Genomic DNA, 18996 nt, shown 5'->3' on the forward strand with positions numbered 1-18996 from the left:
TTTTGGTTAATAAGTATTTTCCAAAGGGAAATTCTACTTCTAGGTGGTTCTGTTTAGTGGGGCCTTCCTAGGAGGTATTATTGCCTACACTCCTCGACGGGGTCCTAAAGAGCAATCAACTAACCACCCAGGAGGGTGCAAAAGACCCCTTTAAATATCTTTGCACTGAGATACTATGGAATCTTAAGATGAGAAAAATAAGACCTTTTCGCCTTCTGAGTTGCTTTCAAAGACATATGTGCTCAGAGACTCTCCGCCTGTGGATTCAGGCAAGCGGACCACAAAGCCAACCAGCCTCTTGTTTTCTTGATGAGCAGCGAACTGGGTGACACTGGTGAGCTCAAACTGGAAAAAAATAGGAATAGACTGAGTATCACACTACAAACTGGAATTAAACAACAGACAAGGTCATTCTCCATGGAAAGTCACAAAAAAGTGCACTATTAGTGATAGTCATTTAATTTGTGTTTAAGGTGGTTACAAAGATGAATGAAGGAGTATCACTAAAATTGGCAAGTGTGAGGATACTTACATTGGCTCTGGATACTTGAGTCTGAGGATCTATTAGCCTGAAATTTTAAGAGATACATTATATCACAAATGTTGGATAACTTACTCTTAGAAGAGCTTGTGGGCTCTCTGCACTTTTTTTTGTTGTTGATTGTGTTCTTTGATGCACTAGTGTGTTCCAGTACTTTCCCATGTTTCTACTCTGATCTTTTTGGTGGAGATTATAAGAGCAATGAGCCAATGTCTATAAAAAATTCAGGACATACTTGGAAAAAAGGTGTAAATAAGTATAAGGTTTTATTCATAAGAACCCAATTCTCAGTATAACAAGGTTTATAACATGAAAAGGACTGATTTTAATGAATGGAAGAATTGATATTCTGATTTTTGTCAAAGACTTAGTTAACTTTTTTTAAGCTAACATTCATTGAGCACTTTCTATGTGCCAGTCACAGTTGTAATGTTTTACATGTTTTAACTTAATGTATTCCTCATGACAACACTAGGAGGTGTAGATACAGTTATTTTCATTGTATAGCTGAAGAAACCAAAGCACAGGGTTTCAATAACTTGCCCAAGGTCATACAACTAATAAATGTCAAAGCCAGAAATAAACATAAACATTTTGGCTCCAATGTGATGCTGCTGTCCTATAGAAATAGAATGTAAGCCACATAAATTTTTCTAGCAGCCACATTTTAAAAAAGTGAAACAGGTAAAATCTAAAATATTAAATTATTAATAAGATATTTTGTATTCTTTATCAGGTCCGGACGAGATCTTAGAGATTTGGTATATCCTGCACTTGACACAACACATCTCAGTTCAGGCTGGCTGTGCTTCAGGTGCTACATGCAGCTACAGAACTGCAGTCTACTCCTAAAGCCTACGCTAACCTGTCCTGACAGGCGTTTGCCATCGGTCATCAAGATCCTACTACCTAAACCCCTAAATCATGTAGTTAAATTTCTTGGCGTCTTTATTTTCAGTCCAACAAATATTGATCAGATTTTCCTTGTAGTGGTCTAGTCATCTCAGAAGACTTATGTCCTGTATTCACTGTTAATTTTTATAAGTAGTACTCTCAGAAATGACAAAAAATATATATATACCTTCCATTTTCAAGTTCTGAGATACAGAGAGTAATTCTCAAGTGACAGCAACCTTATGAACAGGATTCACTTGCCACTAGATTCCTAGATCCCACTGCGGGAGTATCTTCTATCTGGTGCAGCGTATGAAGTGGAAATGGAAAAAGGAAAAGCACAGAAACGAGGAGCACCTTCCCTTAGTCCAATCCAGCATTCTAGTCACCAGTGCTTGGGTGGGAAATGTGCCTTAATGGGGAATCCGATAAAGCTACAAGAAAGAGTGAAACCCACTGTACCTCAGCGCCTGGCTGGTGACCATCAGATGGGATTCTGTCATTCGGAAGATGTTATGAATAGCCCGTGCCGCCAGCACTTGTCTCATCGCCTCATAAATCACTTCGGTAGTGTTGTCTGTTTTAACTGCCATCGATCCCAAAAACCGAACTATAAACATCTGTTGTAAAAGAGAATCTGCAAGAGAGCAATTTCACTCAGGATCACTCACGTCCTGCCTGCTGCTGATCTGCACCCACCCAGCGTCACACGTGCAGGTCTGAGAACTGCCTCCAGACTCGGGTTTGGTCAGCTTTCTAGAGAGCTCTCTACCCAGACCTCAGTGCTCCGCTTTCACCAACCGCACGCAAGCTGCCGGAGCTCTGGATCTCCTGTCGTCTGTGTTTTGTCTGTTGCAAACTACCTCCTTAGACTAGAAAAGACCCACTTTTTTTTCATCTATAAAACAAGACAGTGAGTACATGTCTTACTTTGGCCCACTGATTAAGTCTCTTACAAAAGGACTCATTTGTAAGATTTTGAGTCCTGCTCATTTGTGATTGAAGGGCAGTGATGAGATGTGATCCACAAGTGGATGAAGATCTCTGAGTTTGCTTATTTGATTCTACTGAACTCCCAGTGCTGGCTTGAAGGCATACGACCTGACAAAACTGAATGACAGCAAGTAACTGGGAGACCATGAAGACAGTTTAAAAGATCTTTCTATAAGAATAATTCATGTACCTACCATTTTAAACTAAGCCTTTTTGCTCACTAGCCCCTAAAAGTAATGAGTTAAAAATGTATTAGAATACAGCTGATAAAATGTCATAAATGGTTACTCCCATATGAAGCATTTTTACAGGTTTGAAAGTTTCCTCTAGACTGTTTACAAATGGACTGCATGAAAAGTCAGCTGGACATAAGTGGAGAGTCAGATTGGAGGCTTTTTTTTTTTCCTAAAGCTGTAAGAAGCACCAATTCTGCAGCCGTCCTTTTACACGTAAGGAAGGGCACTTCATTCCGATGGCCTTCTCAGGCTCGTCTGCAGCTGGGTTAGGAGGAGGTCTGGCCAGCACCTCCAGCCACTCACTCCCTTGGCCGGGAAATCAAGTCCTGCTCTGTGGAGCAGGGGCTTACGGTCAGCTCTACGGAATACATTCTCAGGTATATAAGGATGTAAATCGAACAAAGATACGAATTTAAGCCAACAACCTTCCTGTGACCTTCAAAGTCAAGAATGAGTCATTTGGCGACTTTCTATGCAGTGGCTACGAAAAGTATGGGTGTGGCTGGTGGGGCAACAGGTGTGAGAAGCTGTCCGCTTCCCCTCCATCTTTATCCAAGTCCTAATGACTTCTCAGAAAACAAGTCTGTGGGTGATAATTTCAGTCCATCTTTCTAGTCACAGCTACTAGAACAGGACTTGACACCTTATTGCGCTGGCCCCGGTCATTCTGTGCAGGGGAAATAATCACACCGAACGCACCACTTACCTTCTGTTTCTGGAAATGTGTCATCCTCTGTCTCACCAAAAGGGTTCATACGCCTAGGGAGAGCCAGAGTCAGACAGTCACTACAGCTCAGCTAAAAGGACACGAGATATGTCAAATTTATTTTCATTTCTCCCGAGGTGAAGCAGGTGCGTACCTGCTTCCTCTGTTCTGATCGAGGAATTCTGTAGCGGGAAGTACAATATCAAACTGAATGGGTGTTCCAGGTGCAATCAGTTCTTCAGCTTCAGGTACACTGACTGTTGCTTTGGGAACAATCTTGTCACTTTCCATCTCTGAATTTTCCAGCTTCTGGCTGGAGTACAGTATAAGGTAGGAGGGGAAAAACATATCCCTTTTAATGCCTTTACAATCCAATGACTATGTGTTGAATGCTGTTGGAGCCTTCAATCAGGCCTTCCAGCCATTCTACAAATAAACATTCTATGAGCATGAAAATGCTCACCGTAAATGGTAACAGCAAACAGTGGAAGGGGTAGCAACCTAAATATTCCATAGCTAATGGTAAGTGAAGAAATAGTGTGTGGCTATTAAAAGGGACAACAAAAATGTAAAAACATGAAAAATGTGTGTAAAGAGGCAAAATAAGTGCATGTGAAAAGATCAACATATTGTAGGCAAACCTGGGCAGTAACATGGACACACATGAAGCGATTTTGTTGCTTATTTTTAAAATGTGTGTTTTGGTTCCATAACTTTGTTGATGCTGCTAGAAAGTGTGGGGGGCCTCCCGACCAGCAGGGCCCTCGACACGAGTCCTGTGTGCTCAGGCTGCAGCAGCACAGCCACGGGAAGGACGGGCTGTCTGCGCAAAGGTCGGAATCCCGGCCCTGCCCCTGGTCCGAGCTGTGAACGGGACCCTTCCTGACCAGTCACTGCTTCTGCAAACGGGCTGCACAGCACTCAGGGCTGTGAGGATGGAAGTCCCCTGCGTAGCTGGGCTCCACAACAGCCAGCTCTCCTCTGTCCTTTTGTTACCTGGGGCATGAGCTTTCTTGTTTCTTTCTGAGGCTTGTAATGGGAGTCACTGCTTGGAGAGCCGTCTCATTCAGCTTGATGGCGACGGCCTGAAAGCCCACAGGAAGACAGGCTCAGTCCCAGGAGGCGACGCTTACCTTCCAGGTTGGGAGGGGTGAGGTGCGGGAGGCGGCAGTGCGTTACCTCGGGGTTGTCGGTCAGGTAGATCTGCCTGGAGATGTTGTTTATCGCACAGATCCACTGTGGAGGACATGAAAAGCCTGCTGAGTCCCCGGGGGCCCACTACACCAGGAGGGGAGTGGAGCAAACAGACCTTTACCTCTTCGTTCTCCTTCCTGCTCTCTGCCTGGAGGGTTATTCCCCTGAAACAGAGCACATCCGGGTGAGCGCTTCCCATGCCTCAGTGACTGAGGCTTATTCACAAACACTGAACTCGGGGGGGGGGGGGGGGGGGGGGGTCCCAAAGGCTAGGGCGCAGGAGGGCGACAAAATGGGAAGGAGAGTGGGGTTCTGTGTCTGGCTCTGCTGTTCATTCACTGTCATCTGGACAAACGACCGCTCCCTGTCCCTGGGCCTCGGCCTTCTTGTCTATAAAATGAGCCGGCTGGGCTCAGATCCACTAGCCCAAGTCTGTGATTCTTACACGGCTGACCGTCCTGTTGGCCCTGCTTCGGTGATCCAAGGCAACCAGGGCTCTGGCCCAGCCACTCCTCCCAACTTCACTCAAAGAAGGAATTAGCAGCCCTTCTACTCCTTCCCAAGGACTGAAAATCTGCCGATGGAGGGCTGGGAATACAGACAAACAGTACTGCCCTCCCTTTGTGAAGGCTCAACTCTAATGGGACTCCACGTCTGCTAGTTCCTTTGTTCCCCATCTCATCTATGGGTGGTGGGGAACATGGATCTTATCCCTATTTCACATCTGAGGAAACCGAGGTCCAGAGCAGTTAAGTGACTGTCTGGGACCATGACTAGAGTCCAGGCATCTTCATTCCAGGGTTATTTCCCATCACTTGGGAGGAAGGAAGATGCTCTGCCAGGCTGGGAGAAGAGACAGTCAACACTGTACCAACACTGCCCCACCACCCCTCCCAAACATGCCAATGTTCAAATAAAACCTCAACTCGGAACCCCAGCCGAGAGCAAATGCCAGCAGAGCAGCTCTGACTGAAGCACAGGCCATCACTCTGCCCCAGGCAGGTGAACCTGGAGCACCTCCCACTGGGACGGGATCTACTATGAACTACAAGGCTGCCATTTCGAAAGCAAGAGCTCTCTGGGCCCGTGATGTATGGGGACAGCATGCTGAGGAGTGACAGACACTCCTGCAGCTGACTGTACTGCTCACATCTCCCATTTCAGCTGGAAACACCGACTCCTCAGGCAGGTCTTCCTTCCTGACTCTCCTCGTCTCTGCCCCACCACAATACAAACAAATTAGTCTAGGGACTGGCGAGGCGTAGCCACAGCCTTCTCTCTGAGAGCCTGTGCTGACAAACAGCCACCTTTATCACTATCTTACATGATAACATAGGTCATCTCTTCTCTAAGCCACAGACAGATCCTCACTGGGACTCCTTACATAAGGCAGGCTGGATACCATATGGGTCATGTGCTTAGGACACAAAACCACCCTCCCAAAAGGTCCACACTGCCCAGAACAGCCGCTCCCACGGAGGAATGAGCCAGGAGGCCCCAGGCAGGGGTGGGGTCACCACACTGGTTCTCCACCCACATAAAACCCACATGACATACGATTTCCCGTTGGGAGTGGTGATCTGGAAACAGTAGCGTCGGTCCTCACAATCCACTGCCATCACGGAGCAGTTGTCCAGGTCCTGGATCAAACCTCCCGCCACAGCTCCCCTGGGCTGACACATGAGATTCCCGCCTTGGGTGAAGAAGTAAAGTCTCTCCCAGGTGGTGGTGACCAGCCCTGTTTTACTGTAAGAATTGTGTTTTAAAGTCCATTAGTATTAGGAAACATGAGTGGCACCTCGAAGTTCTGCCCTTTATGAGTATTAGTGGCATTTACAGACAGTGTGTTCCTTTAAATTAAAGCAAAACTGCTTTGAGAAGAATTCAAGTGCAAAGAATAGCAGAAGAGGTACAACTGAGATAGATCTGGGAGACTATGGGCTCCGCTCACGAGGGGATGCCAGTCCCAGGGCAACTCCACTAAGAGGGCGGGGTATACCTGCCCCTGCAGACAGATGGGCTGGACAGAATTAGTCTGTCACCAGTAGGAACCGACACCTGGAAGGTCGTTTCTCTAAGACGTGGAGCTGAACTGCTCCATAGCTACTTAGAATCACCAGGGTGACCGCAGCCCACTGCACCCCCAGAATCCTGGGGGTTTTTACCAGATTCGGTTTTGTTCCTACTGGATGCTATTCTTGTTTCGTGCGCTGTTTACAAGAGGAAAATCCAGTTCTGGCAAATAACATGAGGGCCTTGTGGCGTGTGTATCCCTTGGCCTGTGACTGGGAAGCTCACAGACCTCTGAGGAGCTCTCCCTTGGTAAGAAAACTGGCAGCTCCTCCCAGCAGACCCTCTGGTGGGGGGAGATCAAATACCCTGATTGACCTTATTCAGCACTTACTGAATAGCGACTGTGTGAAGCACTAGGTTTCCCACCGCAATAATTACAATTTCCAAAGAGGGCAATGGCTAACATTTGAGTGCTTACTGTCTGCTAGGAACTACCTCAATCAACCCCTGTAACTACTTTATGAAGTAGGTGCAACTATCAGCTCTATTTTACGGATGAAGAGACTGAGGCCCCACTGACCCACAGCGTCTGACTGATAAAGTCAGAGTCTTCCCCACACCTGACAATAGTCTCTCTCTGCTCTTAGATGCAATTGAACCCAATCCTCTAATTTCAAATGGACATTTAAAGACCCTAGTTAAATGTGTGATTGAGTCTGGATGCTGGAACACTTCCTGGCCCCCAGCCTCTGCCTCAGTGGCAGGGCTCCCCATCAGGGGCCTGGGGGGAGGGAAGGGTGGGTAATAAGTCTCAGTGGTCCAGGATGATGACAGTTAAGAGCAGTCTATCGACAAATGGCCATGGTGACCGGGGGGGGGGGGGGCGGCTGTGATGTACTGGAGTCCACTTGCTGGGCTCTTACTCACATGACTGTTCCTGGGTCCCAGGCAGGAGGGTGCTGTGGTGTGAGTCCTCCCCAACCTCACCCACCCCACCCTCTCACGGGGCACTCAGCAGTCGCCCTTTAGTGACCCCGAGGGGCGGGAAACGCATCCTCACTTTCTGAGGTTAAGGTAACCGGCCTTCTGGATGAGGTTCCTGTTGATCTGCGGCGCAGCCACGTCGAAGTCTGGCGTGTAAACAGATTCATCAACAGAAAGTAGTTCTTGCTGGGACACCCTCATCTTTTCTGCTTCAGCTTCCAGTTCCACCTGAATGCTTAGGAGAGAAGGTGTCAGGTCAGTCACTCAGCACTGCTGGGCAGCAGATGGCAGAGCTGCCTCCCTTCTTCCCGGCGCCCTGCCTCACAGAGGGGGCCACAGCTCCCGAAGGAGCCACAGCTCTCCACCCTCGCCCGTGGGCCTCAAGAGCTGGAGCTCAGAGACTCCAGGCTGCTTTACAATGGAATGTAAACCACTGAACAGGGCTGACCCAGCTAGACAGCTGCTCTGCTGACAAAGGTATCCATGCTCAGAGCTGCTGATACAAACTTTGGCAGAAAAGCTTTGATGAGCCTGTTCTTAGGGGCGGCACGTGCAGGTGGCGTGTGAAAGTGCCGGAAAGGCAAGAAGGAAACAGCATTCATTCCTGCCCCACCCTGGTTTAGGCAGGAGCGGGGAGACGGTCACTGGAGATGGGAAAGTGACCAGGAGTGGTACCAAGGTGCACCAACAAAGCCAGGGCAATGTACTTCCTTTTAAAACAGCCACACGACTGCACCACCCCGTGGTGACAAGCTGGGTTATGATGGCCTGAACACAACCTGCCAACACGGCCCATCTATCCGAGGTATGTTCCACTCCTCTACTGTGTTAAAGGAGGTAAGACAGAATTACAAACGTTCAAGTAAGGAGTTCCTCAGGATTTTCTCTAAGAGAGTTCTGCGGTTAGTAAGTTTGGGCTGGCATACTTGTATTCTGCTGGTGGAGATCCGCATGCCCAGCGCCTGCACCGTGCTTAATGCAGCTGATGCAAGCCGCCATCTAAGTGAGGTCTGGCTACTCTGACATTTGAATGAAATGATGAGACTCCATGACTGGTGGCCTCAGGACAGGCCAGCTGAAGAACAAATCTCATTAGCTACATCTGCTTGTCACTGCCAAGGCTGATAGAATAGAATATGAGAAAAAAGAAGCTGTACAAGAGATAGAAGGAGGGAGCCAAAACTTTACAAAACCGCTTAGGTTCTTAAGCTTCTGTGGTGGCAAAATTCTCTGAGGACTGGATGAAAGGTAAGGATTTTCTCCCCCAGAAAAACCCTCATGTGCACTAGCAAGACAAAAAGGCATCTCTATACCCCAGAAATCATGAAAAGTACTCAAGGAACCACGTCTTATTTCTTAATGAAAAAGGCCTGGTGCTGGAGGTGCCAGGGAGCCTCGCTGAGCTCACTGACACGGACGCAGATGATAGAAGGCAAAGGGAGTCAGAGCAGCCACAGCATCCATTAAGGGTGGGCGGGGCAGTCTGGAGAGATGATACATTTTTTAAAATAAGCAGCTGCCAGACTGAAGTACAGCTTGTTAATTCAAAAGAGGCTTACTGCCTTGTTTATTATAAACTGATGTGATGATCAGAGGTTCCTGGAAAGCTGCAGCACTTCTGCTGCTGTTAGCGCTCAAAGAAAAAAGCAATTATCCACAGCAAATCTAAACTGACTCAGGCGTCTAACAGGTGAAATTTGAATATAACAAAAGATCCTACGAACAGGCACTTGGACTTAACAGGAAAGTACCCCTGCGGACATTTTAACTGTTTACCTTTAAATGTGGTAGACAGGACCCTGGGCTCCATAGGAGCTGGGGACTGCAGAAATCGTTACTTTTTAAACACACTATTCACAAATGTGGGCAGCTAGGAAGAGGGAGCTGTTTCTGAGAATTCAGGGAGCAGACCGAAGCTCCATGGGCCCTGTAAGGCCAGAAACACCCGCCTCCGGAATCAAAGGGGTGGATTGTGCAGGAGAGCTAAAGGCACCAGGACCCACTGGAGTGCAGCATTACCTTTGCACCATGTCCGCAACGGAGGATAAGAAGGTGTCCATACTTCGGGAAAACATCTCTGCTCCCTTCTTAAAAAAGTTAATCTGAAAGACATAATTACAATATTCTGAAAATAGGAAAGGGATGGATGAATTCCTTAACCGTGAGACTGACACTGGGGGCGGCCTCCTCGCCCGCAGCACTGGCAGCATCTCCAAGAGCCCCACCCCACTGCTGAGAGTTACTCCCAAAGCCCCGGGTGCACGTGTAGAAGGGGGATGGCAAAACCTGCTATCTTGCCAACAGGCTATAAAGCTCTGGAATCATATAAGTTAAATGCTTGGTATCTACCAGGTGTGCCAATAATTACTACTGATAATTATGGTATTATCATCAGCCTCTTTCCTGTGTGAATTCTAGATAGTGGGTTTCCTGAGGGCAAGGATTGGGTCTTTTTCACCTGTGCACCTTCGGGGGCTAAATCGGTGTGTGGCAAATGACATACACAACAGCACAAACAAGAAACAAGCAGCATGAGGTTCTCAGAGAGGTGAGGGCCACCATCTGACGACCCCATTCACTGAGCCACGTGCAGCTCTGAACAGAGGCTGCACGATGGTGACATGGCTCCAAAATTCCAGAGGGAAAACTGAAGACCCTTAAAAGGGTCCTCCAACACTGACGTCAGCTGAAAGGGGACCGTGTCTGTAAAGAACACAGCAAGGCCCTGGCACTGCATAGGTGCTCAGTGCAGGAGGAGCCCCTTTCTGCTCCATGTTCTATGATGGGTGCCCTCTCTGCCCGGGGAGACCTGCGGACTGCACAGTTTAAAAGTGAAACCGTAGCTGCTGACTTTCGGAGCCAATCAAGGACTGACTGCTCTACTTCCTGTGACTTCTGGCCATTCACTTCCCGCACGTTGGGCCCCTGACAAACCTTGAAGGGCAGGCGTTTGAGAAAGGGAGGAGGACCACCTGTGTGCCTCACTGGCATCTGCGTCCATCCTGCCCGAGAAACTCGAGCTGCCATCTCTTTCTATGGCTAGGCCTTTAAAAAGCTGCTTATCGATCTGAGCTGCTCCATTTTACATGCCTGGCTGTAGAGGAGCAATAGCTGCAAACCTACGTCATGAAAGAGAGAAAACACTCAGCTTGGACATGGGTCTTCTCTCATATCACCCAGCGTGTCGGTCTGACCTGGAAGCAGCCCCTGCCTGGGTGGTGGGCATGGACATTGACCTCTCACCCTGAGGAGGCTGGTAGGTTCTGAAGCCTGGGGAAGTACATACACACATGTCCTTAGTTCTCATGGTACAGAAACATAATGATCAGATTATCCTAATGCCAGGTATTCACACAGGGAGATGTTCTGGCCCCATGATCTTTGAATCATAGAGATGAACATTCTGAATCCTTGAAATGCTACATATCAAACTCTGTTAAGTGAGCATTACGCATTTCTAAAAGCACAACTTCATGGTGGCTTTTCCTCTCCTTCCCCTCCCTGAACTCCTTGGAATTCATGCTCAAGTCCATGTCTGATCTCCTCCACTATCCTCTAAGTTCCTAGGGCAGGGCTCCCATAGTCCCTCAAAGATCTGATGAATGGACAGAAGGGTAAGATGCCAGCTCCTACAGTCATGTTACATATCACTTACCCTGAAAATACTACACTAGAGTTCACTGTGTGCTCTCGTAAACCTGGACATGATGACAACACCTCAGCTGGTTTGCAGGCAGGAGGGCCAAATCATGACAACTGGAAGCCTGTTTACCTAGGGCCAGGGAAGGCAGAAATGGAATCGGACAACCACCACCAAGGTGGGTGGCGAGGAGAAGTCTGATTCAGAGGAACATCATCCAGACACCCCAGTTCACCACCTTCGTGAGCAGTGGGAAGTGTAACGGTCAAATGACCACCAGCCAACAAAGGTGATGTTCCATGAACACTGATTTAAAGGGCTGCTTCCAAATCGTCCAAAGATTCAGGGGGTTAGACAGCAACCTGGTCTGAGAGAAAGAACTGTACTTTCACCAGAACTAAGAAGTCTGCAGGGTGAGGGGCTATTTGGTCTATGTCTTGAAATCTGGATACTTTCCACATGACAAATGAAACGCGCCCACCTTAGTCCTCACGATGTTCCCACTGCCCCACAATGACGGTGCGCTCTGCTCCGCTCTCCCAGGCCCGGGGCGCGTTTGTGCTACTGTGCCCAATCTCCTCTAGTCCCCTGTGGCCAGTGGCATTTGCTTCCAAGGGCCAGGCTGGGGAAGTGGTGTAGTCCTCAGCCTCGAAGAGTGAAAGCAGCCAGGTCAAACCCACCCTTTAGATCTTTTCAGGACCCTCCCCTAACAACCAGGCTCCCAACGCTGTCCAAGGCCTGCAGCTGAGCATCTTTCTGACACTAAGTTCCAGACACTCCCTGACCCTGGGCCTCTAATGAGCAGGGATTACTGCTCCAAAGGCAAGGCCTGTCAGCCCAGGGGGGATAGGCGTGACTGGAGGTGCTAACTAGAGAGAGAAGCAGTACTGGCATTCTCTGACAAGTAGGACATCCACCAGGGCAGAGCTGCAATATTTAGTGGAAGAAAGGAAGGCAACAGAGAGGAAACATGTGTGGGCACAAGTGCCCATCATGAGGAAGCGGGCTGGCCCCAAGGATTTCCTGAGGGCTGGAGCCCACAGCTAGGCCAGCTACTTTTTGGCTTACCCCAGCTTACTCAGATGGCACAGAAAGATTGTACTGTTCTATTAAGTATCACCGCTGAAGGCATACAACAACTTCAGTGCCCTCATTACCCAACTGGTAATAACCACATTAAGATGGCGGACAACTGAATTTGGATGTTAAAAAAATCCTCTATTGTTCCCCCTTTCCCCGAATGAAAATGACGTATTTTAAAATATATATATTTAAAAAATGTATTACAAAAATAATAGGTGTTCACATGGGATTTTTAAAAAGTTGCTGACTTTTCCTTCTCAACATTTTGCTTCCTCACATCCCTTTCTGTTTCTAGATCATCACTGGAGAGAAGGTTCCAGGTGCGTTTCTCACACATGGGAGTGAGGTCTGGAGCTAACATACGTGGGACTAAAGTAGGGCAGGAACAGAGGGCGAGGGCCAGTGATGCTAGCCTCACATTCCCAGGCACTCCTGTCCCTGCCAGGCTGGTGCCACAGTCAAGGCCCTGTCCTGAAACTGGGACCTCCTGTAGACAAGTGTTCCGCAGACCAATAAATTTGGGGGATAACCAAATACTCTACAGCGACTTCATCAAGCACCAGCAACGTTTTCTCACACCCTATGTGCCAAGGCGCTGGCATTCACGTCAGCCATGTACCACCCGAGAACAGCCCTGCTCAGGTGACAGTACCACACAGAGCAGCGGAGGACTGTGGAGTCCTAGCTGGCGAGCCTGGCTCTACAACCTGAACAGGCAGCTGCTTCTCAGACAATCGGGCTAGCCCTGGCTGTCACTTGGATCAGAGACAAGGGCCATGCCAGCTCCTCCCCACAGGAGACATGGGATCAAGGTCATCGTTTCCTGCATGTACAGCCCAGCAAGTCCAGCTAAGGACGATCCAGCCCACCCCCAACTCTCTAAGTGCTGAGCCTCAGAGAGCTTCAGGGGAGCTGTGCATGTTTCCTCCTCTGTGCTCCCCCAGAAGAAGGCCACACCACGCTCCACAGGTCCAGCGCCTCAGGGGAAGCGCAGCCTACCTGTCCGTGGGCAAAGCCCAGCATGGGCTCCATCATGGCCATGCGCTTCCTGTACTGCAGGGCGTTGAGGGCACAGTAGTACTGAAGGGACGACAGGTGCTGTTTCCGACGGGCAGCTGCCACCTCTTTTACCACTTCCGTCTTCACCTGTTGGGGTGAAAGGACAACTTCAAGTTAGCTAACGGATGTGGCAATTCGGTAAGAGCTCGAAATTTCCAAGCATGCTTGTTTCTACACGAGAACCACAGGTAAGGTTCCACCTCATGTTCTGAAATGTCCAGATTGAAGACAGCAAAGTGACAGCATGTCAGTGTTGTGAGGCTTCACTGCGTGAGCTGGTACATTCTCCTGGTAGCACTAGGAGTGCCACAATCCATTAGGAAAACATGGCCAGTACACTGAAGGCCACACACATTCTGGGTCACTTGTGAGACTATTCTAAGAAAATTATATAACGGAAATAAAGGTTATATGCCTAAAAATAGTCAATATTATCTAGAGCAGTGGGTTAAAGAACCAGGGTCAACAAGTGCCTGAGTGTCTATGAGTCAGATAATCATGTGAGGTACCCAGCTTAAGTTAAAATCATAGTGTGATTATAATTTTACAATGGTCCCAATTTGGTGTTTGAAAACCAGTTTTTAAAGCTAGAATTGGGAAGTGAAAATCTACTTAGGAGATTTAGAATACAAAACTAAAAAGTCCACATATAGGAAAAACGAGAAGAAATTCACCAGGACACCCTCAATGCCACAAACTCCCAGCAGGAAAAGTCGAGAGGAGCTATGTGAGGTGAAACCACACAAGGCAGGAAGTCTTACCTTCCCATTCTCTCTCTTTTTAGGAAGCCTGCTATATTTCGCCATCGAGAGGTCATGCTCTACAAGTAAACAGACATTTTAGCACCGAAGTGGGCTGAGAGGCAAGAACGTCATTAGTGTGTCTGCCCCGACACTAAATCCGCCCGCATCGCTAACCCATACTAAGAAGAGAGGATGCCTACCATTGCTGGCAAGTCCGAAAAGGTCCTTTAAAGTGCTGACTTCTGCACAAGACAAAAGAGAGATCTTAGAGCAAAGTGAAACAAAACAAGCCAATCCAGAGCTTTGTGCTTGCCCATGAAAATAAAGGTGTGCAGTGCTCACGAGGACAGGGAAGGCACTCCCAGCACCTCAGGGCCTCTGCCCTCACAGGGCCCTTGCCTGTGACTGGGAATCCTGGTCTCCCTGGAGCTTGTGGCTTCAGCTGAACCCCACTCAGGGACTCTCACTGCCCATGGTGCACGGAGCCAGTTCTCTCCAGACAGCATGTGAGGATCTACGAAGGAGAGGGCCCTTAGGGACAAGGGTAGGCCCAGTGCTATGCATGGAGACCTGGAGTATAAACGTAGGCTCTGACGCTTCAGCCCTGAGTGTTTTCACACATCTTTCCTCAGAAAGCCCTGACTAGACTCAAATCCTAGAAATTTCCTGTCATTTCAATTTTAACATCTGACAAAAAAATACGGGGTGCTTGTTTTAACAAAAAAAATTAAAGCAATCTAGTATACTGCACTTGCAACAAGCAACACTAATAACGATTACCCCATGTGGGCCCTACCCCATCATACACAAAGATGGCTAAACAAAGTCAAAGAAAACCCCCCTCCCCAAAAGATCAATGAGAGCAATGGGAGTCCAAGGTTAAAAACTCCAAAGCACAGACACCTCCAAGAAAGTGATGCGTCCTACAGTTTTAAAACTCTCCATTTTTACTTTGTCAGAGCAAAGCATTTCTGCATCTTCTATGTGGCTTTCCAGTATTCCTCAAAACTGTCTCCAGCTTTCAATCTCTCTTCACCTCATATTTACTCTCTCTCTCGTATCGGCTGCTTCCTGCCTCTCTTCTCGCATTTTTCCTTATTTCTCTCTCCTTCTCCTTCCTATTGGAGCAGAGTCATGATGTTTTTCCTTATCAACTTTAAGTAGCTTTCCTCATATTTCTTGTGCTGTCCTCACTCAGATTATGTACGTGTATTGGGGAGCAAATGAGTAAGGCAGCAAAGTGAAACACCACCGTCCCAGGAGAGGGTGCAGGTTCTAAACTGGTTCTGACGCTGCACCGACACTTCAGATCCGTCTTGGTGTCATCAAAAAAGGATACTTTAATTTTTTCAATGACACTAAGAAGCTCTTTTTACTAATAGTTTATTCTCCTTTAAAAAAAAACAAAAACCATCATGGATAAATACTCCTAACCCACATGCTGAGCTCTCCCTGATTAATGAGACCCTTGTCACTAAGGCTATGTGGGACATTCTCAACCCCAGGTTTGCCTCCCAAAAAACAAAGCGAAAAGACATAAGTCTGACAACACAGGTCTTAGGGGGGGTGATTATTTTCTTTCCAGAAGATTTGTTTAAAAAATGATATCCCCAGCTACTTCTAATAATTTTATTTAGAGGAAATCTTTTTTAAAAATGCACCCAATGAGGCTTTTGGTTGGTATTAATCTGCACATGATTGCATTCAGCAGGTTTGGACTCTGTGTGATTATAGATGAGCAACACTAAAAGCCCTGCTAGATCAAAGTTTCTCTTTATACAAACTAACTGACATTCTTTATCAAGAGTTAGTGCTGTCACACTGACCCTGGGAAGAGTTTATGCCAGTTCCATTATTGCCCCTACAGCCTCAGGTGATATGATCACAGGGGGGGAGCTCAAAGAGAGGGAAAAGGCATCTTTAAGATTTGCCCTCTGCGTATTATACACTGGAATATGACTCAGCCACTAAAAAAAAAAGAAAAAATGAAATCTTGCCATCTGCAACAACATGGATGGCCCTAGAGAATGCTGAGTGAAATAAGTCAGACAGACAAAGACAAATACCATATGATTTCACTTATATTTGGAATCTAAAGAACAAAATAAATGAACAAGCAGACCAGAAACAGACCCATAGATGCAGAGAACATATTTATGGTTGCCAGATGGGAGGGGGTTGGGGCAATGGGAAAAAAAGTGAAGGGATTAAGAAGTACAAATTAGTAGTTACAGAACAGTCATGGGGATGTAAAGTACAGCATAGGGAATATAGTCAATAATATTGTAGCCCGGCCGGGCGTGGCTCAGCGGTTGAGCGTCGACCTAGGATCCAGGCGATCGGGGTTCTATCCCCGGTCAGGGCACATGCCCGGGTTGCGGGCTGCAGCCAATCAATGACTCTCATCATTGATGTTTCTATATCTCTCTCTCCATCTCCTTTCCTCTCTCTGAAGTCAATAAAGATATATTAAAAAATAAATAAATAAATAAATAAATAAATAAATTAATAATAATAATATTGTAACAAGTATGTATGGAGTCAAATGGGTACTAGATTTATTGGGGTGATCATTTAGTATATAAATGTCTAATCACTGGGTTATATACCTGAAATTAACATAATATTGTATGTCAACTATAATTGAGAAATACAAAATTATTATTTTTTTAAAAGATTTGCCTTTTGACTTACACTGTACCTTTTCTGCCTAAAAATTTAAGGTGTTACAGTTTTAAAGAGGATGTATTATAATGAACAGACCTTTTAGTACTCAGGTTTAGGCTTCTTTGGTCAACAATTTTTTTACCAGTGTTCTAAAATACTGATACAAAAAATACAATTCTTTAATCTCTAAGCAACGAATAATTTCAATGAAATAACAGAAGGACCAGAAAATTCGGATTCTTTTTTGTAACATCAACTAAGTTTTTTCAAGATTGTTTGTTCTTTTTTATATTTATTTTTTGGCTATCCTGATTTCAAAGAGAGATAAAATTATTCTAAAGTATTATTTTAGTAGAAGAATCAAAATTAGTCCAAAAGGGCAACTAGACTCTCCGAACTAGTCACCGATACCCCACTCACTAAAGTGAGCCACCCTGTTCACAGCTGCATGCCCAAAGTCTTGCACGGATAAAGCATGGTCCCCACCCCTCTTTTCTCCCCAAGCCCCCCACCACCTTACACTCCACAGCAGTCATAGCTCCCCAAGAACAGAGGGCCTTTACAGATGCTCCCCATTGGTAACACAAGCCTTGCTTCTTTGTCTACTCAGTAAACACTAATTCATCCTTTAAGCCCAACTTAGAGATCACCTTCTCCAGGAAGCCTTCCCTGGCACCCTGTCCTCCAAAGCATAATGACGTCTTTTTGTGTGCTGTTGCTATTCCCTGCATGTTTCTGTCCTGCTGCCCTCATCACATGATGTTACCATTGTCTGATTCCAAGTTTGTTTTACTAGCCTGTGACCTCCTTTAGCTGAGCCAAGAACACAGTGGAGATTCAATAAAAGTTAGTTAAACTGAACTGCTCAAAAAGAGAGGGCATTTCTCAGCGATCCATACACTTGAAGAAATTAATGCAGTATGAATTATTATTAAATGAATTAATATTTTGAAGGTAACTGGCACTGGATTCAGTTACTTTACCTGTGAGATCCTTTTCTCGAAATTGTACAATGGGTAGAACCATTGTGTCTGCCAACTGTTTAGCCAGCTCTGTATGGAGGACGTTAAGCTGAAAGAAAGAGACATCTATTGAGGGAAATTATATTCACTATTACTGACACTGTCATTTCACCAAGGAGTCAACATGCTTAGAGAGCTCAGTTACACTTCCTTAGCAAACAAATGCCCTCTTAAAGCAGTAAATGATACAGGCCTAGAGGTATTAAAAACTAAGTGTGAGGTTCTAACTGACCGGTTAAGTTTGCTAAAGGAGCCTCTGAGCCTTGGTTATTGTTTACTGTGCACATTCTGGTTCACGTTCTCTGTGTAAGCCACACCTACCTGGGGAACGAGGACACTCTGATGTGCTTGCAGGAAGCACAGCTTACTGGAGGGCTCAGAACAAGTTGCCACCTCACCAGGCCACTGTGAGCTCCCTCACTCTCAAAGCGCTTAAGTCACATTTGAAAGGCAGGCCTGCTGGGAACCTACTAACCCTAAAACAACAGCCAGCTGTGGGCCTGGGAGTACGCTCTGGAGAAAGGAAGCTTCCTACTGAAACAACTCAGCTGGACTCCAGGCCTCTGCTCTTTAGAAAAGAACCTTTCTAAGAATGAGAAGACTGTACCCAATTGTGATCCTCCACACCAGATAGTTTTAACAGCTCTTGATTCTTTCTCCCGTTCTACCTCAAGGCCCTACTAAATCCTGATATACATTATTTCATGTAATCTTTATAACAGCCCAATTAAGTGGGCTTTCCTGCAACTGCCTTTTACAGATGAAGAAACCAGAACTCAGGGAGATCAGGTGGTTTTCTAATGGTTACGCACTTCAGGAGTGGCAAATTTCCTCGCCACTCATTTTCTTCCTAATTTCTCCTTAAGGTTCAAAGGGTGCGTCTCATTGACTTTGTGCCTTGGGGCTTTTGAGAGGTATGGGACAACCTTTCTAAACACAGTGCCTTCATTGAGGAGTGGACAGAGCGTGGAAGATTTCTTGGCACTTCAGCAGTGTCACATAGAAAATGCGAACACCATCTTCCTTGAATGTCCACTGTGAGGATGAAGCAGGAATGTGAAGAGAAAACACTCAGAGCAGAGGGCCTGACCCCTGCTTGGCCATGGAATCCGTAATGACGATTTCCTGTCTCAGATGCACTCCAAGGAGGGGATCTAGAAACCTTGCATTTGGGGAAATCATCAAAGCCCAAAATCTCTGCATTCCCACTACATGAAGATC

General features: G+C 46.6%; 1 protein-coding gene across 3 annotated transcripts in view; it reads right to left on the bottom strand.

Annotated features, from left to right (window-relative positions):
* The window catches only part of APPL2 (adaptor protein, phosphotyrosine interacting with PH domain and leucine zipper 2), a 39662-nt gene that overhangs the window by 2855 nt on the left and 17811 nt on the right, over positions 1-18996 (bottom strand). For 2 of the 3 annotated variants that reach the window (XM_087814870.1, XM_087814869.1), the window contains exons 5-19: positions 17737-17824; positions 14287-14328; positions 14105-14163; positions 13284-13430; positions 9581-9663; positions 7638-7796; positions 6122-6310; positions 4686-4728; positions 4550-4606; positions 4367-4455; positions 3525-3683; positions 3371-3423; positions 1898-2072; positions 533-569; positions 205-345 (exon numbers count right to left, since the gene is read on the bottom strand). In XM_087814870.1, coding sequence (XP_087670996.1) covers positions 205-345; positions 533-569; positions 1898-2072; positions 3371-3423; positions 3525-3683; positions 4367-4455; positions 4550-4606; positions 4686-4728; positions 6122-6310; positions 7638-7796; positions 9581-9663; positions 13284-13430; positions 14105-14163; positions 14287-14328; positions 17737-17824 — 1521 coding nt within the window. The remainder of the gene's footprint in view (positions 1-204; positions 346-532; positions 570-1897; positions 2073-3370; positions 3424-3524; positions 3684-4366; positions 4456-4549; positions 4607-4685; positions 4729-6121; positions 6311-7637; positions 7797-9580; positions 9664-13283; positions 13431-14104; positions 14164-14286; positions 14329-17736; positions 17825-18996) is intronic. The other variant, XM_087814871.1, reaches the window with a different exon arrangement.

This window comes from Miniopterus natalensis, chromosome 2, assembly GCF_054644295.1.
Source record: "Miniopterus natalensis isolate mMinNat1 chromosome 2, mMinNat1.hap1, whole genome shotgun sequence".
Classification (NCBI taxonomy): domain Eukaryota; kingdom Metazoa; phylum Chordata; class Mammalia; order Chiroptera; family Miniopteridae; genus Miniopterus; species Miniopterus natalensis.